Raw genomic sequence first — 20,717 nt, 5'->3', positions numbered from 1 at the left:
TGCTCAAGTGTAAAAGTCAGTCGCGCCACCATGTGTAAAGGCTTATTGATTCATCTGTGCATGCGCGCTCGGATGATTAATTTTTTGTCCAGTGAGCTTATGATGAGCACCATAAAAAAATGCAAACTTCAGCATATGAGATAAATGCTTTAATTGGTACACTACAGTGCTGTTTTGAAATTAGTGCTACTTTTAAGGCTCTAGTCAATCTTGTGATTTTTTTAAAATCCATTTACTTGTACAAACAAAGGCCCACCAAGGGTGAATGGCTGCAGAAAGTGCTACCTGGAAGTCTAACCTACACAAGTGTATAAGTTGTTTCAAAAAGTTGATCCCACCTCTGAGACTACTACTTGTGAATGAGTTGTGGATCTTTAGAAGGGAAGAATGGACAAAGTCTTTGACAGAAGACCCAAACTGCTTGAAGTCACTAATACAAATTATGTTTGTTAATTTTTGCACATTAGGGCAAGGAGCCCATATTATATACATCTGCTTCTACAGTGATTCGTCCATATGGTTTCCAAATTCCCTGAGTTGTTTACTATTACAAGGTACATATGTGTAATGTGGCAAGAGAATCATTGTGATCTCAGAAAAGAGATTTGCAGATGGTGGTTGTTGAATTGGTGAATCAGCAGTAACAAAAACTTCATGTTCTTAATTCATTTGTCACTCTGCTTGTGAAAATTAAACTTGAGCAGTAGAGAATACTTTGTTTAATTTAAGGTGTGTGTGTCTCAGTATCTCCTTGGACATCTGGAAGGAACACGACCAGCAGGCTGCATCTGAGAACCAGAATATGATTTTTCACATGTAAAATTACACATGCAGCCAAGACCTGCAGACTGGTTATCCAGATAAGATATGGCTGCTTCAGTTGTTCAGGTTGTTGAAGGAACTGCAAACGTCGACACCACAAGATCTTGTTCTTTATATTAATAACTGAAACAGCCCACAAATCTCATCATGTGGCAGAGGGGTAGGATTGGTCTAGACAGCGATTTTTTACCAAGCTGAAAGTGTCTGCAACTATACAGAACTGGAAGAAAGGTAGTCAATTGTCTGGAAGTATTAACATGAAAATATTAAAGTACCGTGTGAGGTGGTGAATGTAAGAGCCCAGTTGTTTGTTTGAGTCACTGAGTGAAGCAAATTGTAGTGAAATGGATGTCCCACTGACTGCTGCTGCTCTAATGGCAATCCAACAGTTGATGAAGGCCCTCTAGTTGTTATTTTTAATGTTTCCTATTGCTCTTGTTGAGGCAGCATTAGGAGCTACTGCCAGTGTTGCTGCTGAAATACCACATTTACCCGAATATGAGATGACCCTGAATATAAGGTAACCCCCTTTTTTTTCAAGAATCTCCTTGAGAAAAATTTATTTTTAACATATTCTGACTAATCAAAAATACAAGGGATCTGTCTAAAAAGTCGACATTAGATTACAACCATTCTATCAAACAATGGAAAATCCAGGATGGAATATGCAATATTAGAGGTTGAAAGTTGCTACTCACCATATAGTGGAGATGCTGAGTCACGATAGGCACAACAAAAAGATTCACATGATTATAGCTTTTTGCCATTAAGGCCTTTGTCAACAGGACACGCACATGCACACACACACACACACACACACACACACACCCACCCACACACACACACACACACACCCACACCCACACACACACACACAAATGCAGCTCGCACACACATCTACAGTCTCAGGCAGTGTGGTTTCAGTTGCCTGAGACTGCAGACATGTGTGCGAGTTGCATTTGCGTGAGTGTGTATGTGCGTGTGTGTGTGTTATGTCTATTGTTGACAAAGGTCTTAATGGCCGAAAGCTATAATTGTGTGAATCTTTTTGTTGTGCCTATCATGACTCGGCATCTCCGCTATATGGTGAGTTACACCCATTCTACATTTATGCCATTTATTGATTGTCTACATTTTGATAATACAGGGAGAAATAAAATTAACAAAAAGGAATTGCTTACATTAATTTTTGTGTTCACTGCCTTTTTTTGTTTACTTAGTCTGTCGTCTGTTGTACCACTATTTTTTATCATCATCATCCTTACAGGACATCCGTGAAACTTATATCTCTGTTGTCACCAATATTTGGCTATCCTTCTGAATATGTTGCAATTTCTGAGGTTGTGGTTACTATGGGATATGAGAACAGCAGCCTTTTTTTCTTAACACACAGCAGATTTTGCCTCCATTCTGACATGAGAATGTTACAATGTCTCTTGCTTCCTAACATATCATCTGCCTGCTGCTCTCTCATTGGTTTTGTGAAACCAGCAGCTTACACATCCCCAATCGTTCCCGTCACACCTCATGGTCAGTGTCGACAACATTGCTGCATGAAACACATAAGTACGCCACTGGCCCCCATCAAGACTTTTAGTGTCTCCTGCAGAAATGTAAGCTATTGTTGAATACCTGTCCAATTTTAAAGTCAGTTCAATTCTGAGTGCATATGGATTCAAGCAAAATCTAGTTTAAACGTGGTAAATGTTATTACAAGCTATAGTATACAGTATACATTCCCATGGTAGGCTGCATAACAAAGTTTCTGCCTGCTCAAACTCCCCTCCTCACACTGATCGTAGCTATAAACCAAGCTGGATCACTGTTCCCCTTCCAACTTTCCATAGTGCTGTCCTGGAGCAACAGTGAAATATGCACAGCAACATCTTCTAGGGTGCAGGTCATATGTAATAGTAGCAACTAATATGTAAACAAACGATCGCAGTTCTTGAACTTTCGCTCATCCCGTGATCTAGTGACACCTGTTCGTACTGTGTCTTTATGTTGTAATTTATTCTCGAGACAGCAATTACAGTCAGTTTAATACAATTTATTTCATTTGTTAGACCTTTCATTCTGGATTATTTTCCTTCTTGTTTCATCTGAATGTCATCATCTTGTTTGAAAGCTGTTTAAAAGCTGGTAGCGAGTCTCTCCAGTATTCTGATACATGTACAGTGACTAAATTTCTCATTTGCAACCCACTTGGTAAATCACTAGTTTCTCATGATGAAATAAAATATTGACTTGGTTCAGAATCAAGAGGTGGTTTCTGAAGGACAAGATTTTCACCTTTGAACCTTTACTTAAAAACCATCACAAATGTATTTAGTGTACAGTATCCACACATGTACGTGAATTTTTATTGCATACCTGTTCAGATACAACAAAAGTTTGTGAGTTCATAGAATTTAGTGTTAAGTCCTCATGTGTTCCACAAAATTGTGAATTTTTAAGCAGTGCATTAGATTGTTGCAATGGCTAGTTCATAGTTTCTCACTTATCTCTTGCACTGTCACTCTGAGTCAAATGTCCCATGATTGTTCGAACAAGGTCAATACTGTATTGAGTGCTTCAGCATTTCGGGAAATATCGAACCTATTCAAATGCAAGTATTGTTTGATTTGCCCTACACTTCAGGGCTGTTCAAAATGATGTACAAAACCTCAGTAGCCAAAGCTTCATCTGGAATTGTAAGATGAATCCAATAGTAATCCGTTAATCAATATAAAAACTTTGGCCTCAGCAGCAGCAGTTTAATCTGCAAATATAAGACATAATATTTTTCGAATGGTGAGTTTTGGAAAAAACCTCGTCTTATAATCAGGTAAATACAGAAGCTGTAAAATTCTGAATTTCATTATTGATTGCAAAAAACTCTGTGTAATACGTAAAAACTGTGTCACTTCTCTATATCTTTATTTAGATTGTGAAACAAACTTTATTCTTGAATGGTCACTGTAGAAAAACTCTGCACAATTTTGAGTATGTTCTCTATGCATTTGTAATGTTTGCTGTCATCACTGGGAAAAAATTGTATCTCTGAATCATCCAGGTGTATCGGGACATATGTCTGTGTCCCATTTCTCCTATAAGACAGTTGTTATAATTGTATTTTTTCATCATCTCCTCCCGCTTTTTCTCCCCCCCCCCCCCCCCCCCCCCTTTTCCAGTTTTTCTTTCTATTTTGTGACTATATTAATCTTTCACTTCTAGTTTTTTTTTAACCCATCTTACTTTTCACTCAGGCATTTATACCTTCATGTTTGCTTTCCTTCCTTCTCACAATTGCTACCTGTGAATTTAGGGTCTGCGAATCCTGAAAAGCCTCGTCCTATTAAATTCTTCCTCGCTTTTGTGGCACGATATTGATGTGAAGTTTTGAATGAGAGGAAAAGCTTCCTCCTTCATCCATCAGGAATGTATATCCATATAAATTCCAAGCCAATTGAATAGATGTATCTTTCACAGATTAGTGTCACCATGTAACAAATGCTTCCTAGAAAATATTTATATACTGTATTTGAAGGAAAGATTATTAGGTGCTGTCACTGAGTGGCTACCTTTTCACAACTGAACTGGACTTCTGCAGTGTGTGTGGTGAAACTGTGGGTACTTTCTTTCTATTTCACTGTGTAATCATGGACATAGTGGCTGTGTCTACGAGGAACTGTGAGGGACAAGACACTTATGTTACCTGCATCTTTTAGTTCTGTATGATGCAGTGCAACCTTGTATTTTACAGGAGGGCAAGCGTGTCATTCTGGTGTTCAGCGTCCAGGGGAGTGGTCATTTTCAAGGGTATGCACGATTGTTGGGTACAAGACCTGTTGATCCACCTCGAACAGGAGCCCCTGCAGATCCCTCTGGTGACTGTCAGCCACTACCAGAGATTCATGAACTTGGTGGCCCCAATATGGGGCAGCCATTGCCTGTTGAATGGCTGAAGAGAGCTAATGTGCCATTCCAGGCAACCAGGCACCTGCTCAACCCTTTCAATGAAAACCGGCGGGTGCAGACTAGTCGTGACGGCCAGGTAGAACTACATTCATAATTTATGTGCATGTGTCACTAACATGGAACATCTTGGATGTTGAAAGGGAAATTTTCAAATGCAATATAACTCGTCTTACTCCTTGGTGTTGCTTGTTATTTCAACCAAGTTCCCCCTGATTCATACCCCTTTCTCTTTATCTTCGCTTGTCCATCCTTCTGTACTCTCCATTCCCAAACTGTGTGATTCCTTTGGTTTCTTTGTCTCTATGCTAAGTGTAGGGGAAAAGATTATTATCTAATGTTGTGTTTTCTCTTCTCCTAACGGTGGCTATAGAGATGTTCTTTTGAAATTAGATTCATGCACTTCACTGTTAATATTGTTATACAGCTGTGCTAGTATTTTTATTGCAGTAAGTATGAAGAAACTATCAACTTCATAGTTTCAGAATGGCTATTTCATTCACTTGAAAAATGTTGCATTGAATGTATATTCCATGTCGTATTATCATAACAGATAGTCAAAAGCTTCAGTGCCATATTTTCTCCAATGAAGAACTCTGTCCTATATGTTTTATGCTGATTGATTTAACTTGCTTGCATTTGTATTGAAAGATTCCCCACAGTAGTAGATTGCCTTTTTTGTTAATCTATTGCTGAACTTAGCTGCATTAATCTCTACAGTTAACTGTTATTTTTAATATTTCCAATAAGTGAAGAGTTTTAGAAAGAAACATAAAGCATGAACAGTATACATTTCTAATATGTTAACTCAAATCCTATGACTACAGAATTATGATCTGAGTCAGTAGGATGTTAAATATGAAATGAATGCATCATTGTCTTTTCTATAATGGCCTTTGAAATGATTATAAGCAGTATAGAGAGTGTTATAAATGCAGTAGAAGAAGTGAGAAGAAACAATTAGTGTTTAAGGGTGGAAGACATGATGGGTGGGTACTATAGTTTTGTTTAGTTTGTTGCTTGTAACTTTGACTAGTTGCCATAACAGTTCATTACAATTTATATTCAAGTTTATATTGAAATAATCTCAGACATAATAGAAAAACGTCCCCCAATAAAATCTTCTCTCAACTACTTAGATAGTAAACTCCTGGCAACACATCATTCGATTCTGTAATTCACCTAGCTTCAGTCTCCAGTACCTTCTGCCCCACTCCCAATTTCAGTCATTCTGCACTCACACCTTCCTCTCCATCGGTTACCTCTTTTTCTCTTCTATCTCCCGTTCTCAATCCATTTCACTGCATGCCACACACAAGTCCTCCCGCCTACGCTAGAGTGAGCTCACCAGTGCCACAGTCCTTTCCCATGTCCTTGTTGCATCAATCGGCCACCCTTCCATCTTGCCTTCCCTGTAAATCCACAACTGTTTCCTACCCTTGCCCAGCCCTCACCTCAGTCAATTTGGAGTGCCAGCATAATGTAGACAGCAGTGACAGTATATATGTGCAGGTATGTGTGTTGTCTGTTATTTTTGAAGGAAGATTCATCTGATAGATTAGAAATATTCTAACTCTTGTTTATATGCCTATTGATGGCTGAGCTGCTTCCTGTGTTCAAAATGGCCATTTCATTCACTTACAAAATGTTGTAGTGAATGCATATTCAGTGTTACATGCACAAATCCTGATGAAATGAGATTACTGCCATGTTATTCTGAAAATATTTCTTATAAATAATAAGAAACTTCAAACATATTAATTCATGAAAGGATAAACTTTATAGGAGTTACTGGAAGTGAGAAAAATTCGAAAGGTAATATATATTTAGAAAATTGTATCGTGCCATGCAGGCAAACACCCTTTTTACACTTTTCAGTGGACTGACACCAAAAAGTAAAAAATTTAGGAAAGCAAAAAATACACAAGAAGCTAAAATGAATAAATTACTCTTACTGTCATTCTCGTCGTTGTTGTTGTTGTTGTTGTTGTTGTTGTTGTGGTCTTCAGTCCTGAGACTGGTTTGATGCAGCTCTCCATGCTACTCTATCCTGTGCAAGCTGCTTCATCTCCCGGTAGGTACTGCAGCCTACATCCTTCTGAATCTGCTTAGTGTATTCATCTCTTGGTCTCCCTCTTCGATTTTTACCCTCCACGCTGCCCTCCAATACTAAACTGGTGATCCCTTGATGCCTCAGAACATGTCCTACCAACCGATCCCTTCTTCTAGTCAAGTTGCGCCACAAACTCCTCTTCTTCCCAATTCTATTCAATACCTCTTCATTAGTTATGTGATCTACCCATCTAATCTTCAGCATTCTTCTGTAGCTCCACATTTCGAAACCTTATATTCTCTTCTTGTCCATACTATTTATCGTCCAAGTTTCACTTCCATACATGGCTACACTCCATACAAATACTTTCAGAAACGACTTCCTGACACTTAAATCTATACTCGATGTTAACAAATTTCTCTTCTTCAGAAACGCTTTCCTTGCCATTGCCAGTCTACATTTTATATCCTCTCTACTTCGACCATCATCAGTTGTTTTGCTCCCCAAATAGCAAAACTCCTTTACTACTTTAAGAGTCTCATTTCCTAATCTAATTCCCTCAGCGTCACCTGAGTTAACTTGACTGCAGTCCATTATCATCGTTTCGATTTTGTTGATGTTCATCTTATATCCTCCTTTCAAGACACTGGCCATTCCGTCCAGTTGCTCTTCCAAGTCCTTTGCTGTCTCTGACAGAATTACAATGTCATTGGCAAACCTCAAAGTTTTTATTTCTTCTCCGTGGATTTTAATAGCTACTCTGAATTTTTCTTTTGTTTCCTTTACTGCTTGCTCAACATACAGATTGAATAACATTGGGGACAGGCTACAACCCTGTCTCACTCCTTTCCCAACCACTGCTTCCCTTTCATGTCCCTCGACTCTTATAACTACCATCTGGTTTCTGTACAAATTGTAAATAGCCTTTCGCTCCCTGTATTTTACCCCTGCCACCTTCAGAATTTAAAAGAGCGTATTCCAGTCAACATTGTCAAAAGCTTTCTCTAGGTCTACAAATGCTAGAAACTTAGGTTTGCCTTTTCTTAGTCTGGCTTCTAAGATTAGCCTCTTTATATTGGATAGATAAAAAATCTACTCACCAAGCAGCAGCAGCAGCAGAACACACATATAAAAGAAGGTTTTAATGAGGCAAACTTTCTGAGCCTGTGGCTCCTTCAAGAAGAAGCGTTGAGGGGGAAGGAAGAAGGTTGAAGGACTTTGATTTAAATGTTGCCTATTTATAAAATCTGAAGTAATTAATTGTTTTCATTTCTTTCAATAATAATTAGCTCTACTTTCTCCAGAGTGTACAAAGCATGAAACACATTATCATCACCTGATGCACCACCAATGTACTGCCTCAAAATGCCAATAGCTTCCATAGATTCTCTACTGCTCGGTACAACACAACTGGTTTTTGGCCACCATTTTCATCATCGTTTTCACCAATCATCTCTTTCTTTCCTTCTTCAAAATGTTGGCACCTCTGAAGTGATGACTGAAGCATTAACACTGACATACTCTTGAAAACATAAACAATGTGCCTATTACAGAAGGCTCTATAGGCTCAGACAAATCATCTTCCAGTGGTGCCTGTGTGTTTTCTGTGAACTTAAATCCTGCTTTCGTAAAAGGGTTAGAAATAGTTAAACAAGTCACATCCATCCATGCTTTGGCTACATAATGCATAGCACACAAAAGTGTTATAGTCTTAGATTTTGGGTCCATGTCATTATCGTGCATAAATATGGCCTTCTGGACAAGAATTTTTCTATATTTCCATTTAAATGAATGGATGATTCCCAGCTCAGACAGTTGACGCTCACTCGTCAATTTGGAGGCAGTAACACTAACTCAATATTTCTGAGGTGCAGATTGTCAGGGCATACTGGACAACTGTCACGTAGCAGCATTATTTTCCAATTTTTTGCCCCCATTTTAGCATCCAGTGCATGAATGGTGGATGTGAAGATGGAACTGGTCATCTGTGCAGTGCTGTAGGAATCATAATTAGTAGGCAGAGTTCTCACATTTTTAAACACCTTAGCTTTTTCAGTTTACCAGTTACCAAAGGAAGTAATTTTTCAGACCGATCAGCATTGACCATAAGTAAAATGGTTATCCCACTGTAGTATTTCTCACCTATAATACATAAGATAGTTTAAAATGATTTAAATTAAAAAAAAAAAAAAAGAAAAAAAAGGTTTTACTTGGTAATATGTTATAAAAAGATCAGTTTCATCAAAATTAAAAATATTTTTTTGATCATAATCTTTAAAGATATTTTGTAGTTCTTTTTTCCATTGGTCCTCAGTTCCACTATAACCACTTACAATTTCACCACACAATTGGTTTTAAACAATGTCACAATGAGTTTTAAATCGATTGAGCCAACCACTTGATACTGTGAAGTTCGAGGCTCCTGTTTTGCAGCAAACTGATGTGCCTTATCTCTCAGTATGTTGCCATCAAGTGGAATTTCCGACACTCTCGTGCTAATAGACCACTTTGCAATGAGTTTATCCAAACAATCATACACTATGTAAGTATCTGGACACCCTCAAAAACATATGTTTTTCATATTAGGTGCATTGTGCTGCTACCTACTGTCAGGTACTCCATATCAGCGACCTCTGTAGTCATTAGACATTGTAAGAGAGCAGAATGGAGCACTCTGCGGAACTCACGGACTTCGAACGTAGTCAGGTGATTGGGTGTCACTTGTGTCATACGTGGAAATGTGAAGGGACACATACAGCACAAAAGCGTACAGGCCAGCCTTGTCTGTTGACTGACAGAGACCGTTGACAGTTGAAGAGGGTCGTAATGTGTAATAGGCAGACAACTATCCAGACCATCACATGGAAATTCCAAACTGGACGATTGAACAGTTGAACAGTGGAAAAATGTTGTGTGGAGTGACAAATCACAGTACACAGTGTGGCGATCCGATGGCAGGGCGTGGTTATGGCGAATGCCCGATGAATGTCATCTGCCAGCACGTATAGTGCCAACAGTAAAATTCATAGATGGTGGTGTTATGGTGTGGTCGTGTTTTTCATGTAGGGGGCTTGCACCCCTTGTTGTTTTACATGGCACTATCACGGCAAAGGCCTACATTGATGTTTTAAGCACCTTCTTGCTTTCCACTGTTGAAGAGCAATTCGGGGATGGCGATTACATTTTCAACACAATCGAGCACCTGTGCATAATGCACGGCCTGTTGCGGTGAGGTTACATGACAGTAACATCCCTCTAATGGAGTGGCCTGCCCAGAGTCCTGACTGAATCCTATAGAACACCTTTGGGACATTTTGGAATGCCAACTTCATGCCAGGCCTCACCGACCAATATCGATACCTCTCCTCAGTGCAGCACTGCATGAAGAACGGGCTGCCATTCCCCAAGAAACATTCCAGCACTTGATTGAACGTATGCCTGCGAGAGTGGAAGCTGTCATCAAGGCTAAAGATGGGTCAACACTATATTGAATTCCAGCATTGCTGATGGAGGGTACCATGAACTTGTAAGTCATTTTCAGCCAGGTGTCCAGATACTTTTGATCATATAGTGTATCTCCCAAGTGCCATCAATACTATTTGTTAGAATTTAAACCACATCTTTACTACACCTGTATAGTCAGATTGGAAGGAGTGGAGACTCTCATAGGAAGGCATCAAGTGTGTGTTTATCTGCTTTTTTAATTACATGTTATTTTCATTTATTTTTGATGGGTTTTGTTGTTACGTTATTTAGTCTCACAAAATTCTTGTATCCACCATGATGCTCCTTATTTGCTCATGATTATTTGTTGCGAAGAGGTGAACGATGTTTTTGCAATCATTTTCGCTTTGAGTGGGCTTGTGAACTAATTGACTTCAATAATTTTCTGAGAAAGCATTCAGAACGATTTCAGATGATTTTTTATGCTTACCCCCAACTTTAAGCACACATGAATATGAAGATGGTAGTTTTTCTTTCAGACATGTCCAAAAGAACAGCTACCATCTTCATATAGTTAAGGCTAATCGGCCATTGACCTTCTGTGTAGATGCGCACGCATTGCCTGAACTCTTACGGGACTCGGTAAAATTGTCTGCCGCGAGTAATGAGTGTAATGGGCAGGGGCACTACGAATGTAGTGTGTGGACATTAAGTTGGGAATGTGGGTCTCACGGGGAGCACGCAAGGGATAAATCCCTGCAGTCGCCCTATCCTCTGTGCCCTTGGTGGCTCAGATGGATAGAGCGTCTGCCATGTAAACAGGAGATCCTGGGTTCGAGTCCCGGTTGGGGCATACATTTTCAACTGTCCCCGTTGATGTATATCAACACCTGTCGACAGCTGAGGGTCTTGATTTAATTATCATTTCAACTTTAAACAAGTATTTTTGCCAACATGTTAAGGGTAGAGTGAATTCACCAGCAACTATAATTGTATTTGAAAGGAGACTCAAGTTTTCTTCTCGCGTATTACATTTTCAGATGTGTAATTATTTGAATTTGAATAATCTTAGAGACTAGGAAATGGTGTATGATATTCTGCTTTCATACCCTGGAGGTGATAATGTTTCTGATTTAGAGGGAGTCCAGAAGCTAGTGAAGATCTGCTTGACTAAGACATCTCTGTCCCAAAGATCTAATCTTCAATCAGTCAATTAAATGTTGGTGTTTGCTCTTGGAAATCAAAAGAACCTTCCCAATTCATACTGGGAGAAGATATATCACACTGAGAGAACATATACTGAAACAGAGTAATGTCAGACAATAGCCAGATAATTCTGTTTCTCTTGTCTTCTGCAATCTCTTCTCTTGCAGCTCAGCTGATGAAAACACCACACAAAAGAGGATTTTTTTGTTGTGCACATCCCAGGGAAGTTAGAAGGGACTCAAAAAATTATTAAAAAAGTGAAAAATTGAAGAGGAATGAATTTAAATTTGAGAATGGAAGTTATCTTAAGTTGTGAAATCGGTGAACAACCGGCCAGAAACTTTTCTCATCACATTACAGGATCCAAGGGAATGCATGGCTACCATGGACAAAGCAGATATGGTACTACAGAAAATATCAGTTGCTCCTTTGTAGTCTGAGAGCATAATAAAATTATGGGAAAGTTGGAACAGTTTCAGCAATTATGTGAGACATGCGAAATGAAATGGCATTGTGTGAACTGGCGGCACATGATTTTTATATTTTACTATAGAAAGCAATCAAGTGGCAGAGAAATTGAAGTGGGCTGTCATTTTGATTTCACATTGCCAGGCTACTGATAGAATTTTCCTCTAGAAAAAGCCAAGGCAACAGGTTTATAACCCTAGGAGAAAAGGCAAATTTCCCTGATGTGAAACAAGAAAGTTTAGGAAACTACCAGCCTAGAAAGTGCCAAAACTGTAGCACAATATCATCTGAAAAATGAGCATACTATATATGAACATCATTCAGATCATGTCCCACCATTTATAAAATTTCATAGCAAATGATTTTGAAGTTACATATTTTTAAAAGGGGGCGGCACGCGCACCTGTGTTTGTGGAAAATATAGGAGTTGCTTAATTTCTTCCCATGGGACTAAATGGGGTACTAGGTTAAAGCAATGGTGTTTACCAGGCTATATGCTTTTCTTTCCCCAAATGATTTTGTGTACTAACAAATAGCAGTTATTAAGTGTACAGGAAAAGCAGCTGATCTTAATATTATATGTGGATATTCTTTAAAAACAAAAACAGCCATGATACATAGGAAAAGAGCTGATTTGAGGAAGAAGCATAGTGGAGTATTTTGACGGATGCAAAAGCACCAGGGGGAGCAATTAGGGAACGTAAGCTTGAATATAACATGGCCAATAATTCCGTTGTCATGAACATTTCAGTGTAAAAGCATCCACAAAGAGTGTTCAAGACGTAATGCAGCACATTTTTTTGTGAAAACAGGTTGTTTTTGTTTTTCAACATGATCTCTGTTCAGTGCAACCGTACGCCACCTTACTGGGAGGGCCTGTATACCTGTATGGTACCACTCTAGTGGTCAACGTCAGAGCCAACGGCTTGCTGCATGAATAACTTCCCTATCATCCGTGTACTGCTTCCCGTGGAGTGCATCCTTCATTGGGCAAAACAGATAGAATCAGAAGGTACAAGATCCAGGCTGTAGGATAGATAGGAAGAACATTCAAACGAAGTTTTGTGAGCACCTCTCGGGTGCGCAGACTTCTGTGAGTCCATGCATAGTGAAGGAGAAGCTTGTTCACATTTTTGTGATAACGAACAAGCAAAGTCATTTCTTCTGTATCCTGAGAGTAGCGTAATACACTTCAGAGTTGATCATTGCACCACGAGGGAGGCTATCAAACAGAATAACCCTTAAGCGTCCCAGAAGACTGTCAACATGACTTTACTAGCTGAGGGTGCAGCTTTGAACTTTCTCTTTGAAGTAGAGGTGGTTTGCCTCCGCGCCATGGATTACTGTTTCGTCTCCGGTGTGAAGTGATGAAACATTGTTTAATTTCCTGTGGTGATGTTCAACAAACAGATTGTCATGATCAGCCTCGTAAAATGCAAGCAATTCTGCGCGTATGGCCTTTCATTGCTCTTTGTGGTCTTCTGTTAGGCAGCAAGGAACCCAGTGGGCACACATCTTTGAGTTTCTCAACTGGGGGATGAATGAGAGTGCCCACACATTCCAACATCGCATGAGTCACAGCAGTGTGTGGCCAGACAGCACGCTAGGGATCGGACAGTTTTGCACGACCTTGTTGCAATGATGACGGACATCTTGCCCAATGACTCACTGTGCTTTTGTTCACTGCCAAGTCTCTGTAGACATTCTGCAAGCAGCTCTGAATATCTGCGATGCTCTGGTTTTCTGCCAAGAGAAACTCAGTGACAGCTCTCTGCTGCAGCACATCTCCATTACAGACGTCATTTTGAAAGTTATGTACCGTTCCGCCACCTATCAAAACAACATGAAACTATAGGATCTGAAGCAGGCATATTGCACAATGTCCCATAACAAATTCTTCCCTTTTTCAACTGAAATTGGCTGAGAAAAAAATGTGTTAAATTACTCATTGAACAGTCCTCATAGATTACATTTGTTGTTGGTGTAAAACATTCCTTCCTGTGTCTAGTTATTTGCTTAGTAACCGTAGATGCATTTGCACTCTGTCAAATTGAAATGCTGTATATAATTTGTTTCATTAAGTTACAAAATGGGTGCCTGACATAAGTCACATTATTCTGTAATGTGTTCCCGGAGATTTGCGCACATACCAGTGGTTTTATAGCAATGTCCCATGTGACCTCTGTTGATGTATTATGCTGTTGATCATTGATCATTTATTTTTGTTTGAACTCTGCACTACTTCTTCCCCCCCCCCCCCCCCTTTTTTTTTTGTTGCGCCTACAGTTTCTAGCTTTTCTTAAGATTATGTTGTCAGGCTTTATAGGAACTGAAATAAGTCAGCTACAAACTGCATCTGGGATAGTAGCCTATCTTTGGCAGTGGGATTTAATGAACAGTGTCACCACTAAGAAGCGAATGTTTTAAAGTAAAATTAGCCATTCCTACAATAACATTCAAGCTGGTACTAGTATCATGAAGTCCAAACTGAAATTTTAAAGACAGCTGCACGAAATAGATACATTTTCAGTATCTAATCTCACTCCTGCATTATTCTTACTGTTGATTAAATCTAAGTAGAATGAACATTGATTTTAAAATAATTACACAGATGTGATATGTATATTACATTGTATCAAAAGCAATGCAGAAAAACTGTAGTCATAATCAAGGTGAATGAAACAAAGGAATAGTGACATGAACATGAGAGTTACTAAGTAAAACCACAGACAGTTCTGTTCGATTACAAAGGCAGGGCATGGTGAAACAAAGATAAAATCTGAATATGAAATGAACCAAAGAGAGTGTTAATGCTATATGTAATAATAATGAAGAAACAGTAGCAGTATTGTGTTGACATAGTGCAATATATTAAGAATATTATCATTAATTACACTGTGTTACTGTTAACAATGGTGCAGAAAAATCCAGTGTATCTGTGTACTTTCTCTTATTGTTATTATGCTTACTAGCCTACTCTTCTTTCTTCTAGGAGATAGAACCCACAGTTGGGGAAGAACTCTGTAACCTTTGGGACCGAATACCGCCATTCATCCATAAGTCAATGCTTTCAGCTCGCCAGCAACTCCCTCATCAGCAACAAGGGCAGCATCAACAACCACATCAGCAGCAGCAGCAACAACAACAACAACAACAGCAACAGCAGCAGTTACAACAAGGATCTAATTCTACAATTCTTGGCAAAAGTTTCCATCATGGTCGTCCCATCCGTGGAAATTTTTCTTATGGTGGATATAGTCGTGGAACAGGCTTCCATTATTACAGTCCTCGAGGGGGACACCATAACAAGTGAAAGACTGTAATGCCCTTTTTTCAAAGTCAGGCAAGTATAATATATAGTTTAAAATGGACACAGATGTTCTTGGTTCTTTTATGTCACTGCTGGTGTTCTGTAGTAAAGCGAAGTGGGTGTCATCAGCATTTACCATAACTTTGCATTGCAGGCAGAGTTGATAGTGTTCTTGGATGTTTGTAATGAGATGATAATTCTGTGTCTCTCTTTCTTCGTGCCTTATGAAGTGTGGTGTTGCCAATATGCGGCATAAAACCTATTGTTAGATGAAACAATCTTTGATGTGTTCCTGTATTCCCCATCTGTGTTTTTTAGTCATGTGATGCTTCTCTTCATTTTGCTTTGCATTATTTCTGTTGCTAAAGTGACTTTTTATTTGTAATTTGTTGTTCATTTTATACAAAGGAACAAATTGAACAGACAAGTCATCTGCACTTAGGTTTTTGGCAATATTAACCTAATCCCACGACTGCTCATTTTACTCGAAAGTGATTTATTTTATGTTCATCTTCACTGTATCAGTTTGCTTTTTATTTCTTTGCATTTGTAAAATAATAGCGTTATTCATTGTGGTTTTAAAGCAAAATGTAGAGGGAAAACTTTCCTTTATTGTTTGGAACATTTTTTTTTCTTTTTTAGTGCCAAGTGCTGCCTAAATAGTCATGACTGATAGCCAGTTTGTTTTATTTTGTGTATTAATGGCTAACATTTACATTCAATGTAAAGATATTAAAATACCCCACATAACAAAAACATGAATTTTAATGCAGGAAGATTTTGATCAAGATCTTTATAATACAGGGTATCCTGTTAACATTACATATTGATCATTTTTGAGCACAGTTAATGATTATAGTGTGATCGTTTGTAGTTACGTAAATATTACTATTCCATTATAACATATGATACTTGTGGCTTAAAACAGGTATTTCCTTGGACAAGATTTTTATGTTGCTGTGCCAGTGAGGGACTGTATAATTAGTGTAATTTGTTATTAGTACCAAAGGCCACAGTTTTTAAATAGCTCGCATTGTTTCTTTCCCAAATAATTCTTACACTTCCCTGTCTGTGCAAGACTAAACTGAGTGAGATTTTACAATCTGATTTTAAGACGTTGCATGAAAGTGTCTGTAAATGTAGAATATCCATGACACTATCATTTGCTTACTGTTTCAGTCAAATATACTAATGGTTGAAGTAAAATCATAAGTGAAGAACATAAAAAAATAATTACTCACAAATCTGGAAAGAATCACAACTGCCATTTCAGAACAGAAATAAGAGTTGTAGTTATTTAATACTACAGTTTGAGATGTTTGTATGTGTGTTTTGTTAGACAGAGGTGGAAACAATTTAACCAGCAGATTCAGGGCATGAGGTACAACACTGTTCCAACTCTAACTTATTCTTGACCAAAATGTTGGTTTCATCATTGTCTGGGTGAACAATTCAGATGTAAAGATGTGAATCAGTATTCCACTTACAAACAAATTGTCATTATTTTTAACTTCTGTTTCTGGAGGATGTGAATAGCATATGACATAAAATCCATGTGTAGTAGGAACATTTATCCATACAGTAACTGTTTGTCATTTGCACCATCATTGTAAACTGATCTAATCTAATCTGAATAGTTTCCATGCCTCATTTAACTCATATTCTCATACATATAACATTCACAGCTTGATGAAAATTTAAATCCAAATTTTACTTCTGTTATCAGATAAGATGCATATGTTCTATCCTGATTTCTAATGGAACATGCAAACTACAAGATTTGAAACTACCAGTTTGGTGTCAGGAAAACTGTGACTTTTTGCATGAGTGTGCTGCAAATAATGCAATGTTAAGGAAGTGACAGAGAGGAAGCTCTTAAGATGTGTTTTATTTATGTAAAACACAGTTAAATGGTACAAATATGCAGTATTATTATTGTTATATCATTTATTTTGAGGTATGACCTCCGTTCTTCCTTAGGTAGTGATACTGATAACCCTTTTGAAATATTAATGAAGTTGTTATCTACTAAATGTTGATCTTAATTACTCTAATATTATTTAAAGTCACTACATGTGCTGTAATATGATTTGTTTACTTTCACATTCATCATTGCATTGTATTGGAAATATTCACCTAACATGAAATAAAAATTTTATTACCTCTGTTTTCTTTTTTGATGTTTGGAATTTATTTTACATTGCAGTAATTCATTTTATTTGAGATTATAAATACGCATTGGAAATTTGTATTTTACAGATTTTTTTAATAAATATAATTAAAGAGCTGAAATGAACTACAAACACTTCCACATATTTGTTGCCTCCCCCATCAGTTACATATCCTACTGCACCTGCAGAACATTTTGATTGATTTCAGCAGGTTTGTAGCACTGTTATAGTTACATAATTCTTGTGTTATTAGATGAAAAAGTGTTGAATTAGGTGCTTCATTGAAAGGTAAGGAAGTGGTGGCTTTGTGTGGAGTCTTATGTAAGGATGTGGACTGTCTTAGTTTACTGTTCGAGAGGTGCAAGTTTTAGACACATCTATCTAACATACTAGAAATTTATCAGTTAGTGATATATATGCTATAACATAAATAAATGACTTCGTAAAAAAAGTGGAAATTTTAGGAAAGAGAGTGTACTGCCAGCCACAAATGGTCCGTGGGGCATAACGTACTTACTCCATTTTTATTTAATGGTTTTTATCACCCTTGAAGATACTGTACTGACCTCACTGCTTGCCTCCAGGAACAGTGTTGTACCTTTTTTTCATCTAATTATCTTTGACCCAAGCTGCTGCAAGATCTCTCAGGGTTTCACCACCTTTCACTTCTAGGTTGACTCAAGGAGACATGTTCTCTTGGGCCTTCCCATTGTCATTGATTTGGCTCAAAGATGTTAAAATGTGTGAGCCATGTACGTCTTCATGCTTTGATCTTCTGGGTGGTGTTCAGTTCTTATTTTTTCCTCCTTCTCCAGCATCAATATCTTACAGTGAAACAAAGATGTTCAGAACGATTTTCTACTATGAAATTGATGGATTGTGGTCATATGTATTTGTGGTCTCAGCTCCATATTGCACACTGGAGTTAACTATTGTGTTATAAACTTTAATTTTATTGTATGCGGTTAGTGCATGACATAGGAATCATTTCATGCTTTTGAGAGCATTAATAATTATTTGTTTTATTTTAAGCTTCAAGTTGTTGCATTTGTTGAAGCAGATGCACAAGTATCTAAAGCTTGCTACACATCAATTTGCCCTTTAGGATTCTGTAGCATTTATCAGAAAAGCACACTCACTTCTGTCCGCTGAACATTGATTTTCATGCCAGGTTTTGTGATTTATACATTAGATTTCTAATTGTCCCCACCATCTCAAATCTAGACTCTGTCAAGGCTGTCATGTTAACACAGGGATTCTCCCATTTGTCTTTTCACCTGTTCTATTTCTGTTCATTTTGTAGAGGGCTTTGCCAAGCAATCTATTGAAAAGTGTGGGGAAATGACCTCACCATTGACCTGGATGCTACTTTATAACATTCAGTTCTTCCTCCATTAAAACAAATTGTTTCAAACCAGTGGTTATGTAAACTGATCAGATGTTAATCCCTTCTATTTCACCTTTGCTCTTGTCACTGTAATGCATGCTATATCATTGCCCCCTGGACATTGTCATATGCTTCGAGAAAATCAATAAATTTTGCCAAAATTGGTTCATTAAACTCCCAGTACTTCTCTCCTTGTAATTAGTAGCAGGCACACAGTTGATCTCCTTACCCAAAATCCTTTGTTATTCTTTCTTTGTGTAGACGCAATTATAGGTGATTTCTATTCATCTGAAAATTTCTCCTGCACCTATATCAGCTTAAAGACATTATTTGATTCTCTCTGTAGCCACTGTCGTTTTGTTTTCAACATATTCATCTTTGGTCCGTTTATCAATCACTGCTCTCAAAATTCCATCAGTGACAAACTTTGTACTCAAACTCAGTTTTATGCTCTAAATCTGGGAAACTTTTGTGGGTCCTTCGCACTAAGCAATTCCTCAAAATATTTACATAATTTCATACTTATATTTACATACGTCTGTTGACATTTCTTATTAGCTTTATGTTCTGGAACATTTGTGTGTTGTCATTCTTTTCACTCATTCCCTCTATTATCTGTATCATGTCCACGGACACTTCCTCTCATCACTGTGTCACATTCTAGCATCCTCTTGTCAGTGTGTCAAATCCTAGCATTCACTCTTGAATATTTGTCTCTCTTTTTTGATCTTGTCCTTTCATCTAAGACTTACCGCTTATCTTATTATAGCTGACCATATAACTGACCATTTGTCTTTGATGTTCTTGCCACCTTCTTTTCTGACATTTCACACAAATTGCTGGACTAACCGTGGATCAGTAAGTTTTTCCATTGTCTGTTGAATACCTCCACTCACATATTACCAATGACTAGGAAATGGTCAGCGTCAGCATCTGCTCCCCTGTTGTTGTTGTTGTTGTTGTTGTTGTTGTTGTCTTCAGTCCTGAGACTGGTTTGATGCAGCTCTCCATGCTACTCTATCCTGTGCAAGCTTCTTCATCTCCCAGTAGCTAATGCAACCTACATCCTTCTGAATCTGCTTAGTGTATTCATCTCTTGGTCTCCCTCTACGGTTTTTACCCTCCACGCTGCCCTCCAATGCTAAATTTGTGTTCCCTTGATGCCTCAGAACATGTCCTACCAACCGGTCCCTTCTTCTTGTCAGGTTGTGCCACAAACTCCTCTTCACCCCAATTCTATTCAATACCACCTCATTAGTTATGTGATCTACCCATCTAATCTTCAGCATTCTTCTGTAGCACCACATTTCGAAAGCTTCTATTCTCTTCTTGTCCAAACTATTTATCGTCCATGTTTCACTTCCATACATGGCTACACTCCATACAAATACTTTCAGAAACGACTTCCTGACACTTAAATCTATACTCGATGTTAACAAATTTCTCTTCTTCAGAAACGCTTTCCTTGCCATTGCCAGTCTACATTTTATATCCTCTCTACTTCGACCATCATCAGTTATTTAGATTCCCAAATAGCAAAACTCCTTTACTACTTTAAGTGTCTCATTTCATAATCTAGTTCCCTCAGCATCACCCAACTTAATTTGACTACATTCCATTATCCTCGTTTTGCTTTTGTTGATGTTCATCTTATACCCTCCTTTCAAGACACTGTCCATTCCATTCAACTGCTCTTCCAAGTCCCTTGCTGTCTCTGACAGAATAACAATGTCATCGACAAACATCGAAGTTTTTATTTCTTCTCCATGGATTTTAATACCTACTCCGAATTTTTCTTTTGTTTCCGTCACTGCTTGCTCAATATACAGATTGAATAACATCGGGAAGAGACTACAACCCTGTCTCACTCCCTTCCCAAGCGCTGCTTCCCTTTGATGC

General features: G+C 38.1%; 1 protein-coding gene across 2 annotated transcripts in view; it reads left to right on the top strand.

The window, feature by feature from the left end:
* Window positions 1-15,535, top strand: part of LOC124622217 (3'-5' RNA helicase YTHDC2-like) — a 302,377-nt gene extending 286,842 nt beyond the window's left edge. The window contains exons 23-24 of one of the 2 annotated variants that reach the window (XM_047147867.1): window positions 4,568-4,858; window positions 14,943-15,535. In XM_047147867.1, the coding sequence (XP_047003823.1) occupies window positions 4,568-4,858; window positions 14,943-15,263 (612 nt within the window). In that variant the 3' untranslated portion in view covers window positions 15,264-15,535. The remainder of the gene's footprint in view (window positions 1-4,567; window positions 4,859-14,942) is intronic. The other variant, XM_047147868.1, reaches the window with a different exon arrangement.
* The last annotated feature ends 5,182 nt before the right edge of the window (window positions 15,536-20,717 follow it).

Source organism: Schistocerca americana, chromosome 7, assembly GCF_021461395.2.
Source record: "Schistocerca americana isolate TAMUIC-IGC-003095 chromosome 7, iqSchAmer2.1, whole genome shotgun sequence".
Classification (NCBI taxonomy): Eukaryota; Metazoa; Arthropoda; class Insecta; order Orthoptera; family Acrididae; genus Schistocerca; species Schistocerca americana.
Note: the sequence above shows the minus strand (reverse complement) of the source record. Positions and strands in the feature narration are given on the sequence as shown.